The following is a 20242-nucleotide window of genomic DNA, read 5'->3' on the forward strand; positions in this document are numbered from 1 at the left end:
GAAATCTCGTAAATCACCTCCACTACACCACAACCTTTAGCAGCTCATTAGGCAGCAACATGGGCATATGCACTCAGTCATACACAGAGGCCGTGTTACATAAATCTGCTCTTTAGCACCTTCACCCTCAGTGTTAGTCTGCTTGTTTCCAACCATTAGACCCATTAGAGGCCAATTAACACCGACAAAGCTCTCGTCCTGTTTTATGGCGCTGTAAACAAAACTTGCAGGCTTGCTTCAGGCTGAGCACAACTCCACAGCTTCTAATGTAACATATCAAAGTCTACTGACTCCATCAGACCAGGAGGCAGGTCCCAGACACTGGCGTAAACACTGGTATTTGACTTCACCTTTCCAGCTCAATGAATATGAAGTACAGAACATGATAACAGTTCTCTGTGGTCGACATGTGCTTTATGAGCTGAGCCTGCAGTGAAGGACGGGAATATTTACACTGACATGAACCACATGAGCTCATTTATATCAGTTACATCAGTGGGATGTGAGCTGCAGAGCTATGCTGACCTGATAAAGCAAACCCTAAGCTTTGATAAAGGATAACCTGCTGTTTGAAGCACCTTATGTGGGTCCACTAAAACTGTCCAAGAGACAAAGACCAAACTGGTTTGTGGCTCATGTTTAAATCTGCGTAAAGTCTTATCCCACTTCAGTTTCATCTCCTGGGCTGCAAATATCCGGCTACACTTCCCAAGTGTTAAACTGCTTGAGGGGCGACGCAGATGACGCACGCAGAATAAAACTAGTGCTGGTCATCTGAGCGAGTTGTTTTTAAAGCCTAGAAAACAACTACATTCGTCACAGCAATGAACACAACAAGACAGTTCCCAACCTGAAAAGTCGTTAGAGCCCGAGGTGAGATCGCAGAGCACGGTCAGGCACGTTATTCCCAAGAGGAGCAGAAAAGTGACGGCTGAGAGAGTCCCATCTGAGACGCACATCCTTAAAGCCTCGAAGTTTGTAGCATTAGAAAGCCCAACTCTGAGTTTCAGGTTCGGTGTCGCAGGCAGGAGATGTGCGGTTCCATCATGTCTCTAGACGTCCCTCATCCTCGCACCACACTGCTGCTGTGAGACCGGAGCGAGCTTCCTCTGGGACTGGGGCAGCGCACGGCTCTCATTTCCAAATGCGCGTTGTGCTGTGGAGGCAGCCCACCTGGAGGACCGACGCTCCGATGCGTGGTCTCAAAGAACTGGGGTTACATCCAAGAGGACTTTCTGTGCACCTTTATAAAAATATTTATTTAACTCACTGAATCTGATATATTTGTACATGAGTATTTTAATTTTAGCCTATTCTATGAAACTTTATGACCCACTTTATACCTATATTTCACTGGCAAATGAAGAAGATGATGATGATGATGATGATACCTAATTAAAAACATGAGACCATTATGTAAAATAAACTACGCTCTAGAGGTTGAACTACCCAACACTATTAAAACTTAATGATGTTACTAAATAATGTTGATACACCTGATACATACTGTTTTAGCTGTAAGTAAAATTATGAATGCAGGAATTAACAATGTGCACTTTTTATAGCACTGAATTCTTAGTGGACTAAAAGTAAAGACAGTTTTAAAATGAATGGAATGAACCATAAGTGCAGAAAATAAGTATAGACCATCAATACAAGACACAAACACAACAAAGTGCAACAGATACGGACACATGGCTGACAAACTGAACCAGCTGCTGTTTGTCATATTTTTTTTACACTATACATCAAGAGAAAAGAAACTTAATAGGTTTCTAAATTCAGCTTAGCTCCAAATAATTTACATGTATGTCCTGTAGTTTCTATTTAAACTGCGTGTGATCACGATTGAGATGCTTCTAACAACAAAAGAGGTGCGCCATCTAGTGGACAATAGCCCGCACTACAGAGTCGAAGAAACCGCGTATGAAAGATGTTGCCCTACAAGGCTTCCGTACAGGTTCACACGTGACAGTGGAAGGTCAGACATGGCAGCCTGCACCAAAGGGCTCGACAGGTTTGGATTATCTCTGAGGTTTTTACGGACCCAGCAGCTTCAACATGAACGTAAGATAAAACCCAGACTCTCCTTTTCCGGTTTGATTTAATACTTTACGAAAAGGCGCGTCAGGTCCCGTGATCTAACGTGCGTAACGAAGATATGCTAAAGCTAACGATAGCGATTTTCCATCCACATACAGTTACACGCCAACCAGCGATGGATTCAGCTGTAGATAGAATTAATGTGTGTTATTCTCCTGGTATTTCAGGGTTTTTGTCTACGTCTCTTAGTCGCCTGTCCCCTGTGGACACCACCGAGCCACCCAAGTTCACCCCCCCACCCAGACCTGTCATCATAGACAAAACACAGGATGCGGCATCTCAGCGAAGGTTTGATGGGTCTTTGTAAATCAGAATTGGCATCAGTGATACACAGAGAAAAGTTCTTACTTGTCTCGCCCTCCCAGGTTTCTGAGCCCGGAGTTCATCCCCCCCAGACAGAGAACAGAGCCTTTAAAGTTTGCCATTGAGAGGATAGATATGATCCGCAGGAGGAAAGTGCTCAACATCCCTGAATTCTACGTAGGTAAGAAGCTAAAAGTCAGGTCCATTAACCCTGCAAGGTGAGGGCTATAATATGACCAGCACCGTTTGATTTTCTTATATTTCCACCTTTAGTTCCTGCACCATAGTCAGTTGTAGACATGTCCACAACTCATTTTCAGGTTTTAAGACACTTCAGATGGTTTAGGTTCTTAAACAACACCATCAGGTCTCAGATTGATCCCAGGTTCACTGTGCAGGACAACAAGTCCATAAAGAACCAATTAGTTCATGAAGAACTATCTTCAAGGAGAATCAGGAGTCCTGGTTTGACCCCTAAAAGACTCAAGTCTGGGATCATATGAGGAGCCAGAAATACTGGGACAGCCTGAATCTACAGAAGCAGCTTCTCCAAGGTGCAACAAAGTACCAGGAGAAACTATGTGCAGATCAAACCAGAGAGAACTGCTGCTGGTTTAAGGCCAAAGGGGAGACCTTCAAATACTGATTAGATTTAGGTTTGGTTCTATTCCCTGCATTTGGTATGAAGTTCATTTATAAATGAAAACATAATTTATATAATTTATATTAAAAGCATCCCCTGTGAATTATTTGTGCCCCAAACTTTTCCACAGTGCCGTATATTTTAGAATTTATAGTGTTTATAGTGATTTGTCCTTTATCACTGCATATTAAAATTTACAAAACCCCAAGAAATTGGGGTTTCAGAAATACTTCTTTTACAATTTAAATCATGCAAATTATTTTGCTTGTTTCCAGGAAGTATCTTAGCTGTGACCATGGCTGACCCCAATGCCAGTGGGAAAATAAACCGCTTTGTTGGCATCTGTATCCAGAGGGGAGGAAAGGGGCTGGGGGCCACATTTGTCCTGAGAAACATCATTGATAACCAGGGTGAGGTTTTAGTTTCTCAGTGGTCTAATTAAGGTTTATTGAAACTTCATACAGAGGATTTAATTTGGGAGTGAAGGAATATTTAGTTTTAACTCAAGTAATAATTTCTCATGTTGTATATGATAAAATATATTGATTTTAGTGGTTTTCTTCAATAATAATGGGAACTGAGAACATATGTCGACTTTAGTGTTGACCATTGATAACTTGGTTTTTCTCATCCAGATCTTCAGAACTACGATAAGAAGTGAACCAGGTGACACTCAGAAAACACCTGCATCTGCATCTGTTGTGTATTTTCTGTTTGTGTGTCCCAGGTGTGGAGATCTGCTACGAGCTGTACAGCCCACGTATCCAGAAGATTGAGGTGCTGAAGCTGGAGAAGAGGCTGGACGACAACCTGATGTACCTGAGAGATGCTCTACCTGAGTACAGCACCGTGGACCCAGACATGAAGCCTGTGCCCTTACCTACCACTGGAGAGGTGCCTGTCAACAAGGTGAGAGGTCCACAAGACAGACACACAATGCATTTTTTACAAAAGTTGTGGATCTAACGGGGCTTCTCCAAACTCATCCCTTATACCTAATGTTGTTAAAGCTGCTTGTATCAGTATGCAGCATAGTTTGGGTCTAGCAAAAATACAGTATGTTGAAATTTCAGACATTTTTGTCCTTTCAACAGACAAAAGTAAAGATGCGCCCAAAACCGTGGTCTAAGCGCTGGGAACGTCCCAAGTTCAAGATCCAGGGCATTCTCTTTGACCTGTGCCTGACTCCAAGGAGGATGGAGCACGCTCAGAAGTGGGCACAGCCTTGGCTCGAGTACGACATGCTGAAGGAGTACGACACAACCAAACTGGAGGAGGAGATCCTCAGTGAGGTGGAGAGGGAGATGAGCAAGTGAGAAAGAGCCTCCGGAATAAAAATGATCTTCAGTTTTACCATCAACCGAGACTTTTCCAGGAATGGGGAAAAGACTGGAATTTGATGTTTGCATGGACCTGGACCTCTCTCCCAGACCGTGCTGGGTTTAAAGTTCCTCCAGATGGAAAAGGAGGCATGACTAATTTTACAACTGGGGGAGCTGTGCCTCTTTTCGTCTTGTCCATCACTCTGCTGTGCAGTATGAGTTCTGTCACTGGCATTAGGTGCCACATGTGTCCTGTACAGACTAAATGGTTTCTATAATAAAGCTATCGCTTCTATGGAATCGCATGATATTAGTCTTTCTTGTGTTTCTCTCGACTGTTATAGTCTTTGGCTGAAGACTTGACACTAGGTGGTGCTATGTTTCTAACTATGTTGCATCCATCAAAAGTTGTATAACAAAGCCATCGCTGTGTCCCATCTGAATGCGTTTTGAGGGGAACTACTGCTTTGCTAAATAAACAGTGTATTGTTTCAGTTAATCCAATGATGCAACCTGAAAAGTTTTTTTTTTCCTCCATCAGTGTAAGTTCTAGACACAAGGACGTTCTTGGTTTAAGCTATTAAAAAATGTTCAGATCTGCTTTTGTGGAAGGTGTCTCTGGGCCCTGCACTTTGAGAAGAAAAAAACCCAGGCATCCAGCGAGTGAACACCAAGGACACCCGGTAGTGTTTTACTGTTGTGGATGGAAAATTGTGGTGTTAAGATGGTATGTTAGAGCGTCAGTTGGGTAGTATAAAAACACTTGGACTCCTCATGTTATGTCTGCTCTGTGTGTGTGTGTGTGTGTGTGTGTGTGTGTGTAAACATGCAGAATGAGTCCTTGCACTCTAATTTCTCCATATTACAGGATGAGACACAGAGAAAATGGTCTGTAATACAGGAGGAGCAGATGTTTACCCAGCTCATTATGGACCACACAGATTCCCAGTGTGGAGATAGAACGACATAAAGAGAATCATTGTGGCTGTTAGGTTTAGGGTCACAGAGTGGAAGAAGACTTTTAACATCAAGCAATTCACAGGTTATTGGGTTATTGAACAACTCTCAGTCTCAGCATCGCTTCAGTCACATGAAGTGTGTTTTGTCCCAGTGTTGACTCCAACTAATTTACTCTCTGCCCAATCAGACCTGACCTGCAGCAACGAAAACCATCTCCATCTGCTTCTGTGTACAGTAGAGAGAGAGCCTGTCCTGCACATTGTCATTACACTACCCACTGAAGCAGCCGGCCCTTTCACCTTTTCATGGTTCCCTCTCAGTATTTCTCTTCGGGGCTGACTGATGTTCACATGTGGAGGCAGCGACACAAATGTTTATCCTTCAGCACACTGCTGACTCTTTAGAGGCATTCCACTGCGGCACCACTGAACTGGTAAACCAGTTTAAACCCCAAATGTATTCAGTCTGAGTTACCACTTCAATGAAACTTCCTGTCCCTCTCTCTCTCTCTCTCTCTCTCTGCATGTGTGTGTTAGTACTTCATGGTGGTGATCTTAACTACATGTGCCTCCCTGCCCTCAGGTTGACTTCTCTGTACCTGAAGTTAAAGCCCCTTGGCTATGAAAGGACATAAAACACAGTTTCACGCTCACGCTCACACACACAGACAGACACACACACACACACACACACACACACACAGACACACACACACACACACACACACACACAGACACACACACACACACACACACACACACACACACACACACACACACACACACACACACACACACACACACACACAGCAACTTGCAGGCAGTCATATCACAGCCAGACACCTCAAACAGTGCCAACTGTACATGTCTGACAGCCTTGTCGAGCCTCGTGTGAAACTAGATATGCTTCATTCATGGTTCCTGTGGAATCAGGGTGGGTCATGCAGGTTGAGGAGCCCATAATCCCATCCCTCAATAACAACCAACTGTAAAACATAGTGAAATGATGATAGGTACAGTGCCACGGCACTATAAAGGTCAGTACAGGAATGTAGGGGAGGACACACTCCTCTAATCTGTCTTCCTCCCCTTTGCTGGTGCTCCCATGACCTTCATCTTTTTCTTTCTCAAGGGGGGGGGGGGGCACTGGCTTTGAAAAGGAGCCAGGTTGATGAATTGGAGAGGATGTGATACAGTTTGTGCAGCAGCTCCCACAGATTGAGATTTTGGGGGTAATTTCTTCCACTGGGCTGATCCATTAAACACAGTTTCGCTCTTTCTACTTTTAGGAGCGTTGCTCTCTAATGTCTCTGTCACTGTGTGATTTCTTACTCTCTTCTCTGCAGGCCTGGGGAAATTAGTTTCACTCTCTCTGCCTCTGTCATGGAGTCTGAACTGTGTTTGAGCTGTCTGTGTGTATGACAAGTGCAATGGGATATTGGGCCACCCATAGGCCCCAGGTAAATTACACCCTGTCATTGTATGTGTGTATGTGCGTGTACATGTGTATTTGTGCGTGTGTGTATGTGCTACTCAGGGCCACCCGTAGTCCTAGGTAAATTACACACTTGAGTTTCACCATATGTTTCCAGTGAAACAACATGACCGTCTGCTCTGCTCCGACTGTCCCACGGGTCTGACAGGGGCTCCTGCTGCCATCACTCTCTCTTTGTTACACACCCACACAGACAACCTGACATTGCGACAGCTGTTAGGAAACATTGCAAGCAGCTGATGCCTGAAGTTGGACAGGCACATATCACAGTCATTTTAATAATGTGATCCTGTGTGGAGTGGATCTGGCACTGCTGCCAGAGTCACAGGGTTCACTTCCAGTTGGGGCCAAGCATCCTAAAAACATATGGATGAAAGTGTCCATCAAATGGCACAGGTTCAAAGGTGGTTTCAGTAAATTTCCGTTTATGCCACCTGAGTACCGGACAAGACTGGGCTCAACTAAATAAGTATTCCAGAAATGTAAGCTGTCAGTATGTGTCACAGAACTACTTATGAGACGGCTGAGCAGCACTTTAGCATGTTGCTCCAAACCTCTCTGACATCTGTCTAGATGCCTGAACAGAGCCTCAGGCTGTAGCTCAATCTCTGCATTCTCTTTCTTTACAAAACCGTGACCCTTTACATGCAAACAGCTGGGTGCAACACTAAAAATGCCTCCTTCCCAAAAAAAATCACACTGAAAATGAGCACAATTATCCACAGAATTAAAAGCAAGAACATCACCATACAATAAAAAAAAAAAAAAAAAAAAAAAAAAAAAAATCCCACTGGACATGGGGGTGACAGTTTCCCTAAAGTTAAGTACATTTAGAAGTATATATTTTTGTTTCCGACAGGCTGGAGACAGAATACGACATGTGGGTTTTGAGATTTCGACAGGATTTGTTTGTTGCCAGTAACAAAGACTGGTGGTGTCTTTAGTGTCACAGTACGTTGAACATCTGACTGTCTGTATGGTAATCTGTTTAATTTTTAAGCCTTTTGTTTGAAGGTAAATCCAGTTTGATATCAGATCATCATGGAGACAATTTACATTTTAAATTCATCCACACGTCCCACACTGTACACCAGCCTTTACTGAGCTAAACTATTAAAACGGTATAATAAGTGAGCTATATAATGCTGCCAGAACAAATATTTCTTAATTGATTCTACATCCAGAGGCTATAAGCATTGAGATGAAAGGGGAAACCAGTCAAACATCAACAGCAAAAGTGTGTTTCAGAGACACTCGCTCACAGACTTATTATGTATTGACACTGGGACACAAAATACGTCTGCCCAGCCCAGCCAGCATTCCTGCACATACAGTACAGAGGTCACAGCTGTCTGCTTTTTTCCTTTTTACATATGCACTTACTTCAGTCATATTTTGAGTACTTCTTCTTTTAAGATGTCCCTGTCAACATGTTGTCCAAGATAACTGCACCCAAGGCTATTTGATGCATTCTTCACATTTCCTTGGTATCACTGCTTGTTCTTGCCACAGCCTGTGTGTGTGTGTGTGTGTGTGTGTGTGTGTGTGTGTAGTTTATTGTGAATCAGGTCATAACACAGCACATTTTTTGTTATGATAGCTTATTAGTGCTGTTTGGTCATGATGACGACTTTCAAAAACCCGCAGCTGGGAGGTCAGAGAATATGCTTCGGTTGTGGAAATATGAGCAGTTTCACTCTCTTGCCTGCGAGGGGCGCCCTTATCTTTGTCTCCCTGTTAGTACTATTATAGAGCTCCCAGTTTCCCTGCACAGCTGGTCTTCTTCTCTCCTGAGCTGTAATTGCAGTTCTGTCCTGGGAAATAGAGGGAGGAAATCCCAGAGCTTTCGTCCTGCAACAATGACAATAAAAAAGAGGTGAGGAAAAGAGGAAGAAAGCATTTCAGCTGAGATGAAAGAGGGAGGGAGGCTTAGGAGTAGAAGGGAGGTGGAGGAGTGCTGGCTCAGGAGTGCAGTGAGAGGTGGAGGTGGAAAGCGAGAGATGAAGGAGAAAGGGGAGGAGGGATGGTGTTGGTGATGGCAGTAAACGCTTGAGTTTATTAACCTCGTTTAAGCTCAGAGACTGAGAGTGAGGGGAAGGGGAGGAGTGGCATGTTCATACTGTGAACGCAGGGGCTGGAGTTTACTAATGAGGGCTGAGACTGCACACACACTCACACACACTCTCACACACTCACACACTCTCACACACTCTCACACACTCTCACACACTCTCACACACTCTCACACACTCACACACTCACACACTCACACACTCTCACACACTCTCACACACTCTCACACACTCTCACACACTCTCACACACTCTCACACACTCACACACACACTCACACACTCTCACACACTCTCACACACTCTCACACACTCTCACACACTCTCACACACTCTCACACACTCTCACACACTCTCACACACTCACACACTTTCTTTAGCTCATTCTCTCTCTCATAACAGATTCACCTTGATCTGAAGCCAAGTATGCAGGCAGAACACACATTCACAGGACCGGGCACTGCAGGCTTCAGCTTACTGCCCCTTCTCATTTTTTTAACACTAGTATTAAAACAGCTCAGATGCAATTTTACCAAAATGACTACTGATATAAGAAGTGGGCAGAGTGCAGCTGGGACACACAATTTTTTGATTCCTATCTAGAACCACAACGCTTCAGATTGTCAGACAATCAGAACCTTATGATTTCCTGCCAGTGTAAATTACATACAACACACAGACTGAAAGACAGTCACTTTTATGGGAGTTTCAGAGCAACAGTCCTCCTTTCTGCTTGTCTTTAGACTGTGGGAGGAAACGAGAGCTTTTAGATGAAATCCAGGCAAGCTCTGCATCACAGAGCCAGGAGTCACAAAGGTCAACAAACCAATAAGTGAATCATACAAGGCCTTGTGAGGTAAGACTGTTGACCCTGTGTGCTAAGGTTAAGGTGAAGGTGTTTGAAGACATATTTACACTGCCATAAATATTTACAAACGCTAATGGCACAAGTTGTTTCTCTTTTCTTCTGAAATTCCCACCTATTACTTCCGTGTTGTTCAAACATGATCTTGTTTTCTTCTCATTAAAAACACTAAATCTCCGACTATGCTATAGCTGCTCATTTCAACATTTAAATACTAGGACGTCCGCACTAAACTGTTTAGCCTCATATTTTACTTGACTCTTTGGGTCGTCATTGTATTTTAATTAAAGGTAAACTGGCGTTTCAGCACAGTTGTATTTGTCCAATCAGTTTACAGTAAGAGGCCTTCACATCATCCACCCACCCCACTGACCACAGATGACCTGCAATGGACAAAGAAAGCACACTCAATACCAACGTGAGAAGATGCACTCTGAGCTATTGACAAATGGCATGAACACACAAATACTTAGAATTCAAAGTGAAGATGCTCTAAACAGAACTGTAGGTGACAAATGATCAGACGGACTCCCTGCTATGCCTCACCAAGGGTGCGTTATTTTGTTATTTGACAAAGGCTAAGTGACCATTTCTTCACCTCCATTCTCCTGCTGATTGGTAAACCCACAGATAAAGCTTGGAACCCCTGCTGTAAATGTCTGTGTGAAAAAGTCAACAGCAACATATGTTTATCTTTTAATGCTTATTTGATTTTTTAAAAATTAGGCAGAAAAAAGGCAAAATCTGATGAGAGAAGTTGCAAAAGTGACACTTTTATCTATCTGTAACTTTAATGAACAGAAAATTCTGTATTTTAAACGTGACTTTGACATGAATCCATCTGGTTTAAGTCTGTATCTTAAGCATTTATGTCAAACTGAAAATGCTGCTGGATGTTACATAGGACTGTGAAAGTATTTTCAAGTTATTTTAAAATAAAATCTGAAAACAAAAGTATAACATCAGCTTCCAACTCTGTGACCGACAGTCTGATATAAAAACAAATCCTGTAACAGTGAGCACAGTCCACTTAGGTCTCTGGATGCTGGACTCTTTGAATCCAGGTTTTAATGGATGGTACAGAGTCAGATGTTAAAGAGCTGTGACCGGCCATTCAAGGTAGCTCTGAACCATTTGTCCATATGTCACTGCACTGGCCATTCGTTGTGTTTTACACACACACACACACACACACACACACACACACACACACACACACACACACACACACACACACACACACACACACACACACACACACACACACACACACACACACAGTCATTAAACTTTTGACCCTGCTGCATCTGTCACTCCACAAAACTCTTCTAGCTACTTTGACTTTTGTGACTACTGTCAATGATCATCACAGTGAAACTTGTTGTCGTGATCACTCTGTGGACCCACACAGCTGATGATAAGACCCAGCTGTGGCACATTGTGATTGTGTGATAAATCCTCCAACATTCGGTAAATCCTCAAACGCCCTCTGACTGCTCTATCTGAGCTGCCATCTCCAAATCACACACCATTACCCCACAATAGCCCACACCACCGAATTGTTAAGATCTGCTTCACAGCTCATTACCAGACACTAATTTAAAACAGTTTAACTGGTTTATTGGTGACGTTGCATGACCTTCTATAAAACCAAGCAGCATTAAACTTGGGTACTGGAACATCATGCATCCTGACAGAATTTCACTTGGTGGATCAATATCATATGTTGTTATTGCATGTTGGTGTGGAGTCGCTGGTTTCTGTGGTTTTACTACAGCTTAGCCAGCTGATAGCTCTGATAACAACGTAGTATCCATTACTCGATGCTCCATCCAGCCCCCATTACAAATTACCTGGAGGTCTCGACCTCTGAGCCATTCCTTGCCTCTTCCCAGCCAACTGCTGGCCAGTACCACTCAATACCCCAGGTCCAGTTTCCCCATCGGTATCAACCTCCACCCTCCTGTTTCCCAACACAGTCCCCATAGTAATGTCTGGATGGGGAGGGGGGGGTGGGTATTGGCGCCTAACCAGCAGCAGATATGGCTCCGCAGAGAACACCGGCCCTCATTAACTTCAATGGATTTCCTAATGCGACAGCTACTATATTTCATTCACCGCGCACACAGACCCCAGCGGACCTGATGGGGGCCAACTGATACTTCCACTCTCTTACATTGCAGAGAGTGCTGCTGGTGGTGGTGGTGGAGGGATTTGGATAAGAAGTGCACTGAAAGTGAGGGCTGAGCAGATGGGGGTGCATGGCGAGGGAAGAGGTAGGGAGTAAAGGATGCCGGAAACCGGAGCAGAAGACATGACCCCTCTTACTGAGAGGAAATCAATTAATTCAAGCTTTTTATGGTAGTGCCTGCAACAAGAGGCTGCCGCCAAGTCAGCAATCTAAAGCAGCCTGTATCATCACAGTATTTTACTTTATATTAACGGGTGAAAGGAGGAGGGGACAAAGGGTGTTTGGGTGTGGAAGAAAATGATAGAGACAGATAAAAAGGAGAAGCATGGACACTAAGGGAGATGTATGTGGAGGGAGAAAGGGAGTGAGGGAATTTATGGTCCCAGGTCTTATTGTTCCTGTACACGTGAGAGTGCACAGCTGGGGGAAACGGGGGAAATGGGGTACAGATGTACTGTATCAAACACAGAGGCTTGAACATCAATACATTACGATGCGCTCCCCTGCTGGACTCTCCTTTACAACATCAAAACCTCCCTCTACCTTTCTCACCCTTCTAGCTACTGCCCCCTCTCTAACACATATTTACCTTAGTGCCCCTTTCTTGCACTAATATCTGCAGCATGCCCTGTGTTTTTTCTCCCTCTGTGGCTGCATTCATTTGACTTTACTCACTTTATTGTCCCTCCTTTATGGGCACAGCAGGTATCAGGCTGTGCCAGCAAGCTGTGGCCTCCTTTGAACTGTGACGAGCTTGTTTTAAACCCTACCTTAACACATGTACACATACAGATGTTAGCAACGTCCAGCCCTAATGACATAAGTATATTATCATGCCCCAGACGACAATACATCACAGCTGTTCACACTTGCCCCCCCCACCTCTGCTTCCACATCCACATAACACACACATACAGGCTGCTATGAACGGAAGTATGGAAGAAAAAGGGGAAGCAGGGGAGGGTGAGAGAGGTATGTGCCCCTTGAATCTCCAAGATTTGCCCTGTTTTGGTGGAGGGGGGGGGGGTGTATGTAACAGAACAGGGGTATCAGTAAAGGCACTTGAATTGGAACTGGCCATGACCCTTCTCCTCATCTTCTCTACTAACTGAAAAGAGAGAGAGAGAGAAAGGGAGAAAAAGAGAGACGCTCCCCAAGGAGCAGAGAGCTGAGACGCTGGATAATTCCCGGTGCTTTCCCGGTGCCTATAGACGAAGGGGCCCCTCTGGATTTGTCAGTTGTGGCTGCAGCTGTCTCCGGGCAAAATGGACCACAGTGGACTTGACACTTGATCTCTCTTCGCTTTCTTGTCCTTTTATCTCTCTCTCTATACGCTGACTCTCTGTCTGTCTTGCTCCATCATTCTTTTCACCGTCTCACGCTTTTCTGTTTGCTTCACTCCGCCGGCTAAATCTGAAAATGCATCTGTTTTGTGCACCCTTTCCAAAAACAGAGGTTTATAAACAGGGTCTCCAGAATGAATTAAAAAAAATAAAAAGCAAAACAATTCCAGCCTCGTGTTTCAGAGTGGATGGGACAATCCGGATGCAGCAGTGTGTAGCAGTCACATTATGAGGTCCAGCTTTCTGTCGTCCTGTGATCACTCTATTTTAACATCAGTGCAGCTGATCACATGGGGCATTGGTTGCAGTCACCCTGTAGTAAAGTTTATGTTAGATAACTTTACGGTAATAAAATCCAGTGAAACTGTGAAGAAAACACAGGCACCACATTTTTGCTATGAGCTACGATCAAGTCACTTCTTAAGGTCCTTCAGTTGTGGACAACAAACACATCTCACTCACTGAGAGCAGAGGGATTGGTTTAGCAAAACAACAGGCCCTGTGCAGCGCTCTTCACCTGGTGCTGCCTTCACACACTCACTTGTTTCTAACCAAAACAATTTAGCCGTTTTCCTACTGTGTGGAAACAGTTGAGAGTTGACGTGGATCATAACAACAACAACATAAACACACTACTTTGTAGTTTTTGTTATCAAATGTAATCTCAGCTTCTTAGTTTGTCTGTCCCTCTTGTGTTATCTCCCTCCCAGTATCCTTATCCACTTATATCTTTCTAGTTCCACTTCCCCCTCTTTCTCTTTGCCTTTCTCTCTGCCTCTGCTTCTCTTGACCCAGAGAGCCTTTTAACACATTCCTGTCTAGACTGAACAGGTATATGGGTTAAGAGAACCCCTCTTGCTTTATCTGATAGAAGGAAAAGTGATGACGTTATCAGACAATGAGGCTTCTGGTCTGACCAGTTTCTTCTTGTCAACACTGTCTTCACAGCTGTTACCGTTACCACCACACCATCGTGACCAGTTGTCACTGTTATAATCATTATCTGTCACCATCATCCATTACCTGTGTCAGTTATCTCAGTGTCCTCTTAATCCTCCCAAACTAACAAGAAAATCCTGTCAGACTTTGTGTGTAAAACTTTATGTGGAAAGCATGTTTCATGCATACATGCTGCTTAAGTGCCGAACATAAAACGCCTTTAAATGGTTAGTCATGAATTGTTCTTAACGGGATTTACTGGGGGTCTGTGTGTGATATTTCTGGAAAAACCATTTCACAGTTTTTTCACAGTGCATAACAACAAAAGGCAGCTTCTCTATGTGTTTTTAACTGTGTCACTGAACACTTTAGTGCCGGATGTGACCTCAGATAGCAGGGGAGATAGGGAGACCCTCAGCTCTGTATGAAAGAAAGCATTCAGAGCCTAATTCTGCAAAACAGTATTTCATGCATTTACTCTTATTTTGACACGAGTTTAAATGTTTTTAAGAATGTGAATTATACCAGTAATTAGAAAGATCCGAAAAGATAAGTTGTACAACCACATGTTTTGTTAAATTTGCATCTCCTAAAAGTTGCATTGTGTTAATAAACAAAGAAATAGTCAACAAATCTGCACCCTGTTCACTGCCAATGCAAAATGCTCTGATTCACATTTCTGATTCACAATTAACTTGTAAAGTAACTCAAAAAAAATTGTGAAGCTTTAACTTACACTACAAGACTTACACTACAAGACTTTTATCATGTCGACCAAAAGCACAATCTTAAACAGATATAGATTTTTAGTTGCCTAAACCCAATAACATACCAATAACAGCCAGACCTGAGCTTTGCACACCGCCAAATTAACAAATTCCAGTTTTTCACTTTATCGTCTTGAGTGAGGCTTCACTGACACATCAGGGCCTGTACCTGAGCACCTAGGTGCCCCCTCCAACTCAAATAAGTGGCCTATTTTGTCCATATAACACATCTGGCCCCCAGAGCCACACAGTCAGGCCCACAGTCTCTATTAAAGTGAAACACCACCCATAAAATCTCCATTAGAGCAGGGCTGCCTGGAGGTCGCCATGAGGAGAATCAGGGGGTCACTGTTCCACTGTAATCCCTTCACACGTGGGGTTAGAGGTGACTGCTGTTGACATTCCTCCGAAGACTGTCTGATATCAGTGTGATTGATCTGCTGGAGCGAGGCTCTGGGAGGTACACTGCCCACCCGTCTCCTGAACTTAAACATTTATGTTTAGTCCTACATCTTTCAATCTATCTGCTTTTCTCTCTTGTACTCTGCTCGTGTCTCTTTCTCCCTCTCTCACCTCTGGGTCTGGTGGATCTCTAGCAAGACTTCAGTGTCACCCGGGGATTGACCTTGGAGAAACGGTACCAGAGAGTGTTTATCTGGCTTTCCCCTTAGCTAAACCAGATAAAAAGAAGAGAATCGTGATTGATCGCCCACTTTTTGCCTGAGCCTTCATGGGTTTTCTCTTAGCAGCTCCATGTGAGCTACAGTAGAGGGCTGTGAGTTATAGCCTCGTCAAATTCTACACCTTGAGTGCAGTTGGCCTTGGAGGAGAGGTAAAGACTGTGCACAAGGGTATGAGTGGTACATTTCTTTTCCTTTTGATACATTCTATGGTTTTAGTGCTTCTTTGGTCACGGCGTAGACAGGGACAGGAAAAGATGGAAGAGAAGGGATGGGATGCTCCTCCACAGTCAGACCACATGGTAATACAATCTTAGCAAATACCTGCCACTAAACCGGGGTAAGACCTTATGTAATTAACTCTATTGGGTGCCACTCAGCATGAAGGTGGGGCGCCACTGGATTTGTTTGAAAACAAACTTGAAAGACAGGAACATTTTTGCTAAGCCTTCACGCAGATGTTGTAAAATGAGGATACAATTATGAGACACTCGTGATTTACAGTAAGGGGACAATTGAACAAAGCACACCCAGCTTTCCCATAGGCGGGTTAGTCATTAGAGCCCACTCACAGAGCAGCTTATCTCTGCCAGTCAAATACCAGCCCCATAATACCTCAGGATGGACTAAATCACTTGTAATTGGTGGTTCTTTATTTTTTCCAACTCCTTTTGGCCTAAGCTCTGTGAAGATAACTCCCTGCTGCTGCAGTCTCTGGTGTCCTTGAGTAAACAAACAAACAAAGAAAGTCGGAAACAGACAGCGAGTGACCAGGCGGACTGGTCGGTCAGGGTTCAGTCACCAGGGCAACGGGATCTCGGCCCGTTTGTTTTCCCCCTGGGAGGTAAGGCGGTTAGATCCGTTTGGGGTTGGGGGGACTTGTTGTTTATTCCGATAATTTGTGAGAGTGGCTCTGGAGAGATTTCAGGGCTCTTTGAAGCGGAGCTGGATGAAGCCTGGAGCGTGGCATGCTGTGCCGGGCTTTGGGCTCGATTTCCAATTCTCTCACACCCCTGCCTCCACACGACCTACCCTCACAGTGTAATCTGCCACCCGAATCCTGTATCCTAAGCTGCATCATCCTGGAACCTCCAGGATATTAAGGCCCACACAAATGGACCCACGTGTGATCTGAACACTTCCTGTGTTTTTTCTTGTCCTGTTCATGATTTTGCTAAGAGTTTTTACAGTTTGGTCCTTTTCCACTATCAAAACTGGACCCATTAACGAAAAACAGTTAATGCCAACAAGACTAATTTTTTGGTTCCATGGGACCAACATAATCCTGGGCCGTCAATGATGCTACAGTAGAGGTCTACATAAAACCACTAATAACCAATGCTATGAGGGCTTATTAAATATTCCATTATCAGTGTTCACAGGCTCTAAAGGTAAACCACAGAAGCCGACGGTGCCCCCACAATAATGGTCGCCCTCAACCCTCTGTCAGCTGCTGCCACGCCCACCTAGAGGCTTGAAGCTTGGACAGTTTCATTTAAAATGACACTATGGGATCACTCCAGTCAATATTTTCTTACACAGAAAAGAGAATCCAAATTTCAGTATGAATTATGAAGCGTATGAGTTCATGCCTTTAAACTTTATGTCACCTGAAAAAGAAGATGGACAAAAGTTGTCTTGACTATATGTGTGTGTGTGTGTGTGTGTGTGTGTGTGTGTGTGTGTGTGTGTGTGTGTGTGTGCGTGTCTGGGTAGCTGTCCAAATGTGCCAGTGTGTCCATGTGTATATTGTATTCCTAAACAGGAAGTCCTCTCAGCCAGCCCTCAGCCATCATGTGCATGTCTGTCTGTCTGCTGTGTCCTGGGGGGGGCAGTCAGTCCCAGAGCAGGTTTAATTGGTGTCAAGCAGGCCTCTGTGAAAAACCGTCAGAAAGTAGGGATGCTTAGCGAGACAGGAAACCTTTTTATTAGGGGACTTCCTCCAACTGCATGACTGTGTCCCTGCCTGTCCTATTGTCTCTCCCTATAACCCTCCCTCTTAAAATCGCTCATCACCCCTCAGTTTCCATCTGCCCTCTTCCTCTCCCACTCAGCCGGCTTCAAACATTTACTATTTATCACTAGCACTCCCACCCTCGCTGCTCTGTCTCTCTCTCTCTCATGGTATTGTTTTTTAGTCTGCTGTCTGTCCTTGCATGAGTGAGGGAGTTTGTCTCTGGGGGAATCCAGTGACCACAGAGGCACACCAAGGCAGCCAGCCTAATGATGACGGCACTTCGAGACAGCCAGCAGACTCACACACACTCACACACACATCATAGACACACAACCAAACACAGCATAACCAGGGATCCATCCATCCATCATCTATATCGCTTATCAAATAGACTACAGCGCCTCAGGAGCTTTGGCATCTTTGGGTTTGTGACACTTGAAAATATTCATTTATTCACATCATTAAACATAAAACAACCAAAGAGCTCGAATTTCTACATGACACTATTATACTTTAGGCACATTTCCATTCACTTGTCTTATGATCTGTTTCAATATGGAAAAACCATCAGAAATTTGAAAACGACAGTCTAAATAGAGCAAAGATTATTATATGATGACTGAGGAGATGCAATAAAGATTAAAATATATTTTATAGTTAGAAAACAGCTCAGTGGGGGTTTTCTGTCTGTGCAAAACTACAATGCTGCCAGTCCAGACTGGGCCCTTGTTGTATGTCTTTTTTTAGGCAAACTCACACAGAAACCTAAAGATAATGGAGCAGCTGCAGTTCTCACATGCTGCCTCATGTGTTTTGTCAGCAACTTAAACTGTAACTGTAACCGTAATTACCGTTGCACAAGAGCAACCAGACAGAACACACATAACTCCAGTGTAGACGGCTTCTCTTCCTACTCATGCGTTTATCCACAACGGCAGTCATTCAGGCAAACAGACACAGACACACACACACACACACACAGACACACACAGACACACCTGTCTTTCAGGTAACTGAAGATATCTTATAAAACCCTCGCTCACATATGTCTTGTTGGTCTAGGAAGTTATGAAAGCAGTTTTGCCACTTGGTTTGGGTTGACTGCATTTGTATATCAAACAGTTTTTGTGATGGTGTCCCTTTTAAAGTGGAACACTGCCAATTGTGTTATAGGTAAACCTCAGCTGCATGTTATCAGGTCTTATTAAACCAGTGCCAAGAGTGCTCAGACCACACTGGGAGAACATACCATTCTGTGCCCGTTTAGGTACGTCACTGTACGCTTGAGGTGAAAAACCATCTTTGGAACAGGAACCAGGAAACACAGACAAGCAGAGACTCATCCTGACAGCTAAGCTGTAACGGTGGACGCCTAACTGACATTGTTACGAAAGCCTACGCAAGTTTGTTTTTTCTTGTTTCATGACAAGACAAGCTCACACGCTCTTCCAGAGAAACTATCAGGACGATCTCCGTGTACCTGCAGGACAGGAGATGTCTTTTAAAACAGTCCAGCAGGTTTTGGCCTTGTTTCCGTAACAACAGCTGTAAATGCTGGTGAAAAAAGAAAGCATCTCACCATTTATCTTAAAACCAGACACTCTGCAATCAGCCCTCCTGTCAATCTGTCCTTTTTTTTTCCTTTTTTGTGGTCTTTGTTTCCTTTCTCTGCTTTTTATCCTACTCTTTTCTTTCACCCTCTTCTCTTCCTCTCCATCTGAACTCCCCATTTTCTTTTTCTTTCTCTTTCCTTTCATTTATTCCTGAATGCCACCCTTTGCTCTATGCCCCTCTCCTTTTTTTCCCTTTCTGTCCACCCCCCACTTCTTCTCCACCCCTCTCTTGTTCGATCCCTGACTCAACTTTCACATTCCTGAAGCATTCCTGCAGGATTAGCCTTTAGCATTCTCAGGCTATGCAGAGGCCACAGCCCCCCCACCGTGATGGTGCCAGGCACTAACGGACGACAGAGAAAAGTGTGTGTGTGTGTGTGTGTGTGTGTGTTATCCTCTCACTCTCTTTCATCACCACCCTCCTCCTGGTCCCTGCTGCCCGGGTTCCACAATGCTCAGCTTCCATCACAGTCAGCAACCTTTGATCGTCAGCCCCCCCCCCCCCCCCACAACTGTGCGTGTCCCAGCAGATGCACACAGACAGACACACAAGCACTAATTCAAGAAATCATCAAAGCAGGAAGTCCTGATTATTACTTTTTAATTTCTTTTTCTGAGAGCACCACCTCTCACTAGCTACAAATCATGTGACACAGACGCCAAATTATTAGGTTCTGTCTGTTACGCCTAAAGTTTAACTTATAGCAGGAAAAGCTCGGATGCTACAAAAAAAAAACTTTATGATTGATCTGTTCTATTCAAAGTGTCCACAATATATCGTTCAGACCGAAAACTCCACTTGATATATCAGGAGCCTCAGGCAGCAGTGAACTCTCACTCTTAATGAAAAGAATTATTATGAAAAAATACAAAACAGCTGAAGATATTTCTAAATGAAAACCAAAAGCAGTGAATTGGTGAGAAAATGTCTTAAAATATCTCGGGTCTTACAGCAAACTAATTTCATTCATTTCCAATATAGAACTATGAT

The 20242-nt window shown here is 43.9% G+C and overlaps 2 protein-coding genes across 2 annotated transcripts in view; one reads left to right on the forward strand and one right to left on the reverse strand.

The window, feature by feature from the left end:
* eva1aa (eva-1 homolog A, regulator of programmed cell death a) overlaps positions 1 to 1136 on the reverse strand; it is a 55947-nt gene extending 54811 nt beyond the window's left edge. The window contains exon 1 of the mRNA XM_026319276.1: positions 851 to 1136. Within this exon, the coding sequence (XP_026175061.1) occupies positions 851 to 959 (109 nt within the window). The 5' untranslated portion in view covers positions 960 to 1136. The remainder of the gene's footprint in view (positions 1 to 850) is intronic.
* Positions 1137 to 1961: 825 nt separating this feature from the next.
* Positions 1962 to 4676, forward strand: mrpl19 (mitochondrial ribosomal protein L19). The gene is made up of 6 exons (XM_026318642.1): positions 1962 to 2067; positions 2271 to 2391; positions 2469 to 2587; positions 3325 to 3459; positions 3777 to 3958; positions 4144 to 4676. Exons 1-6 carry the CDS (start codon positions 1989 to 1991, stop codon positions 4363 to 4365), a joined length of 858 nt encoding a protein of 285 aa, XP_026174427.1. The 5' UTR covers positions 1962 to 1988; the 3' UTR covers positions 4366 to 4676.
* The last annotated feature ends 15566 nt before the right edge of the window (positions 4677 to 20242 follow it).

Source organism: Mastacembelus armatus, chromosome 24 (genome assembly GCF_900324485.2).
Source record: "Mastacembelus armatus chromosome 24, fMasArm1.2, whole genome shotgun sequence".
Classification (NCBI taxonomy): domain Eukaryota; kingdom Metazoa; phylum Chordata; class Actinopteri; order Synbranchiformes; family Mastacembelidae; genus Mastacembelus; species Mastacembelus armatus.

What these genes read in the sequence shown, in the direction of transcription:
- mrpl19 (XM_026318642.1), top strand. Translation starts at nt 1,989, where the DNA reads ATGGCAGCCTGCACCAAAGGGCTCGACAGGTTTGGATTATCTCTGAGG. An exon ending in GATGCGGCATCTCAGCGAAG is followed by an intron (nt 2,392 to 2,468) that starts GTTTGATGGGTC and finishes TCGCCCTCCCAG; the next exon opens with GTTTCTGAGCCCGGAGTTCA. An exon ending in GAGAGGTGCCTGTCAACAAG is followed by an intron (nt 3,959 to 4,143) that starts GTGAGAGGTCCA and finishes TCCTTTCAACAG; the next exon opens with ACAAAAGTAAAGATGCGCCC.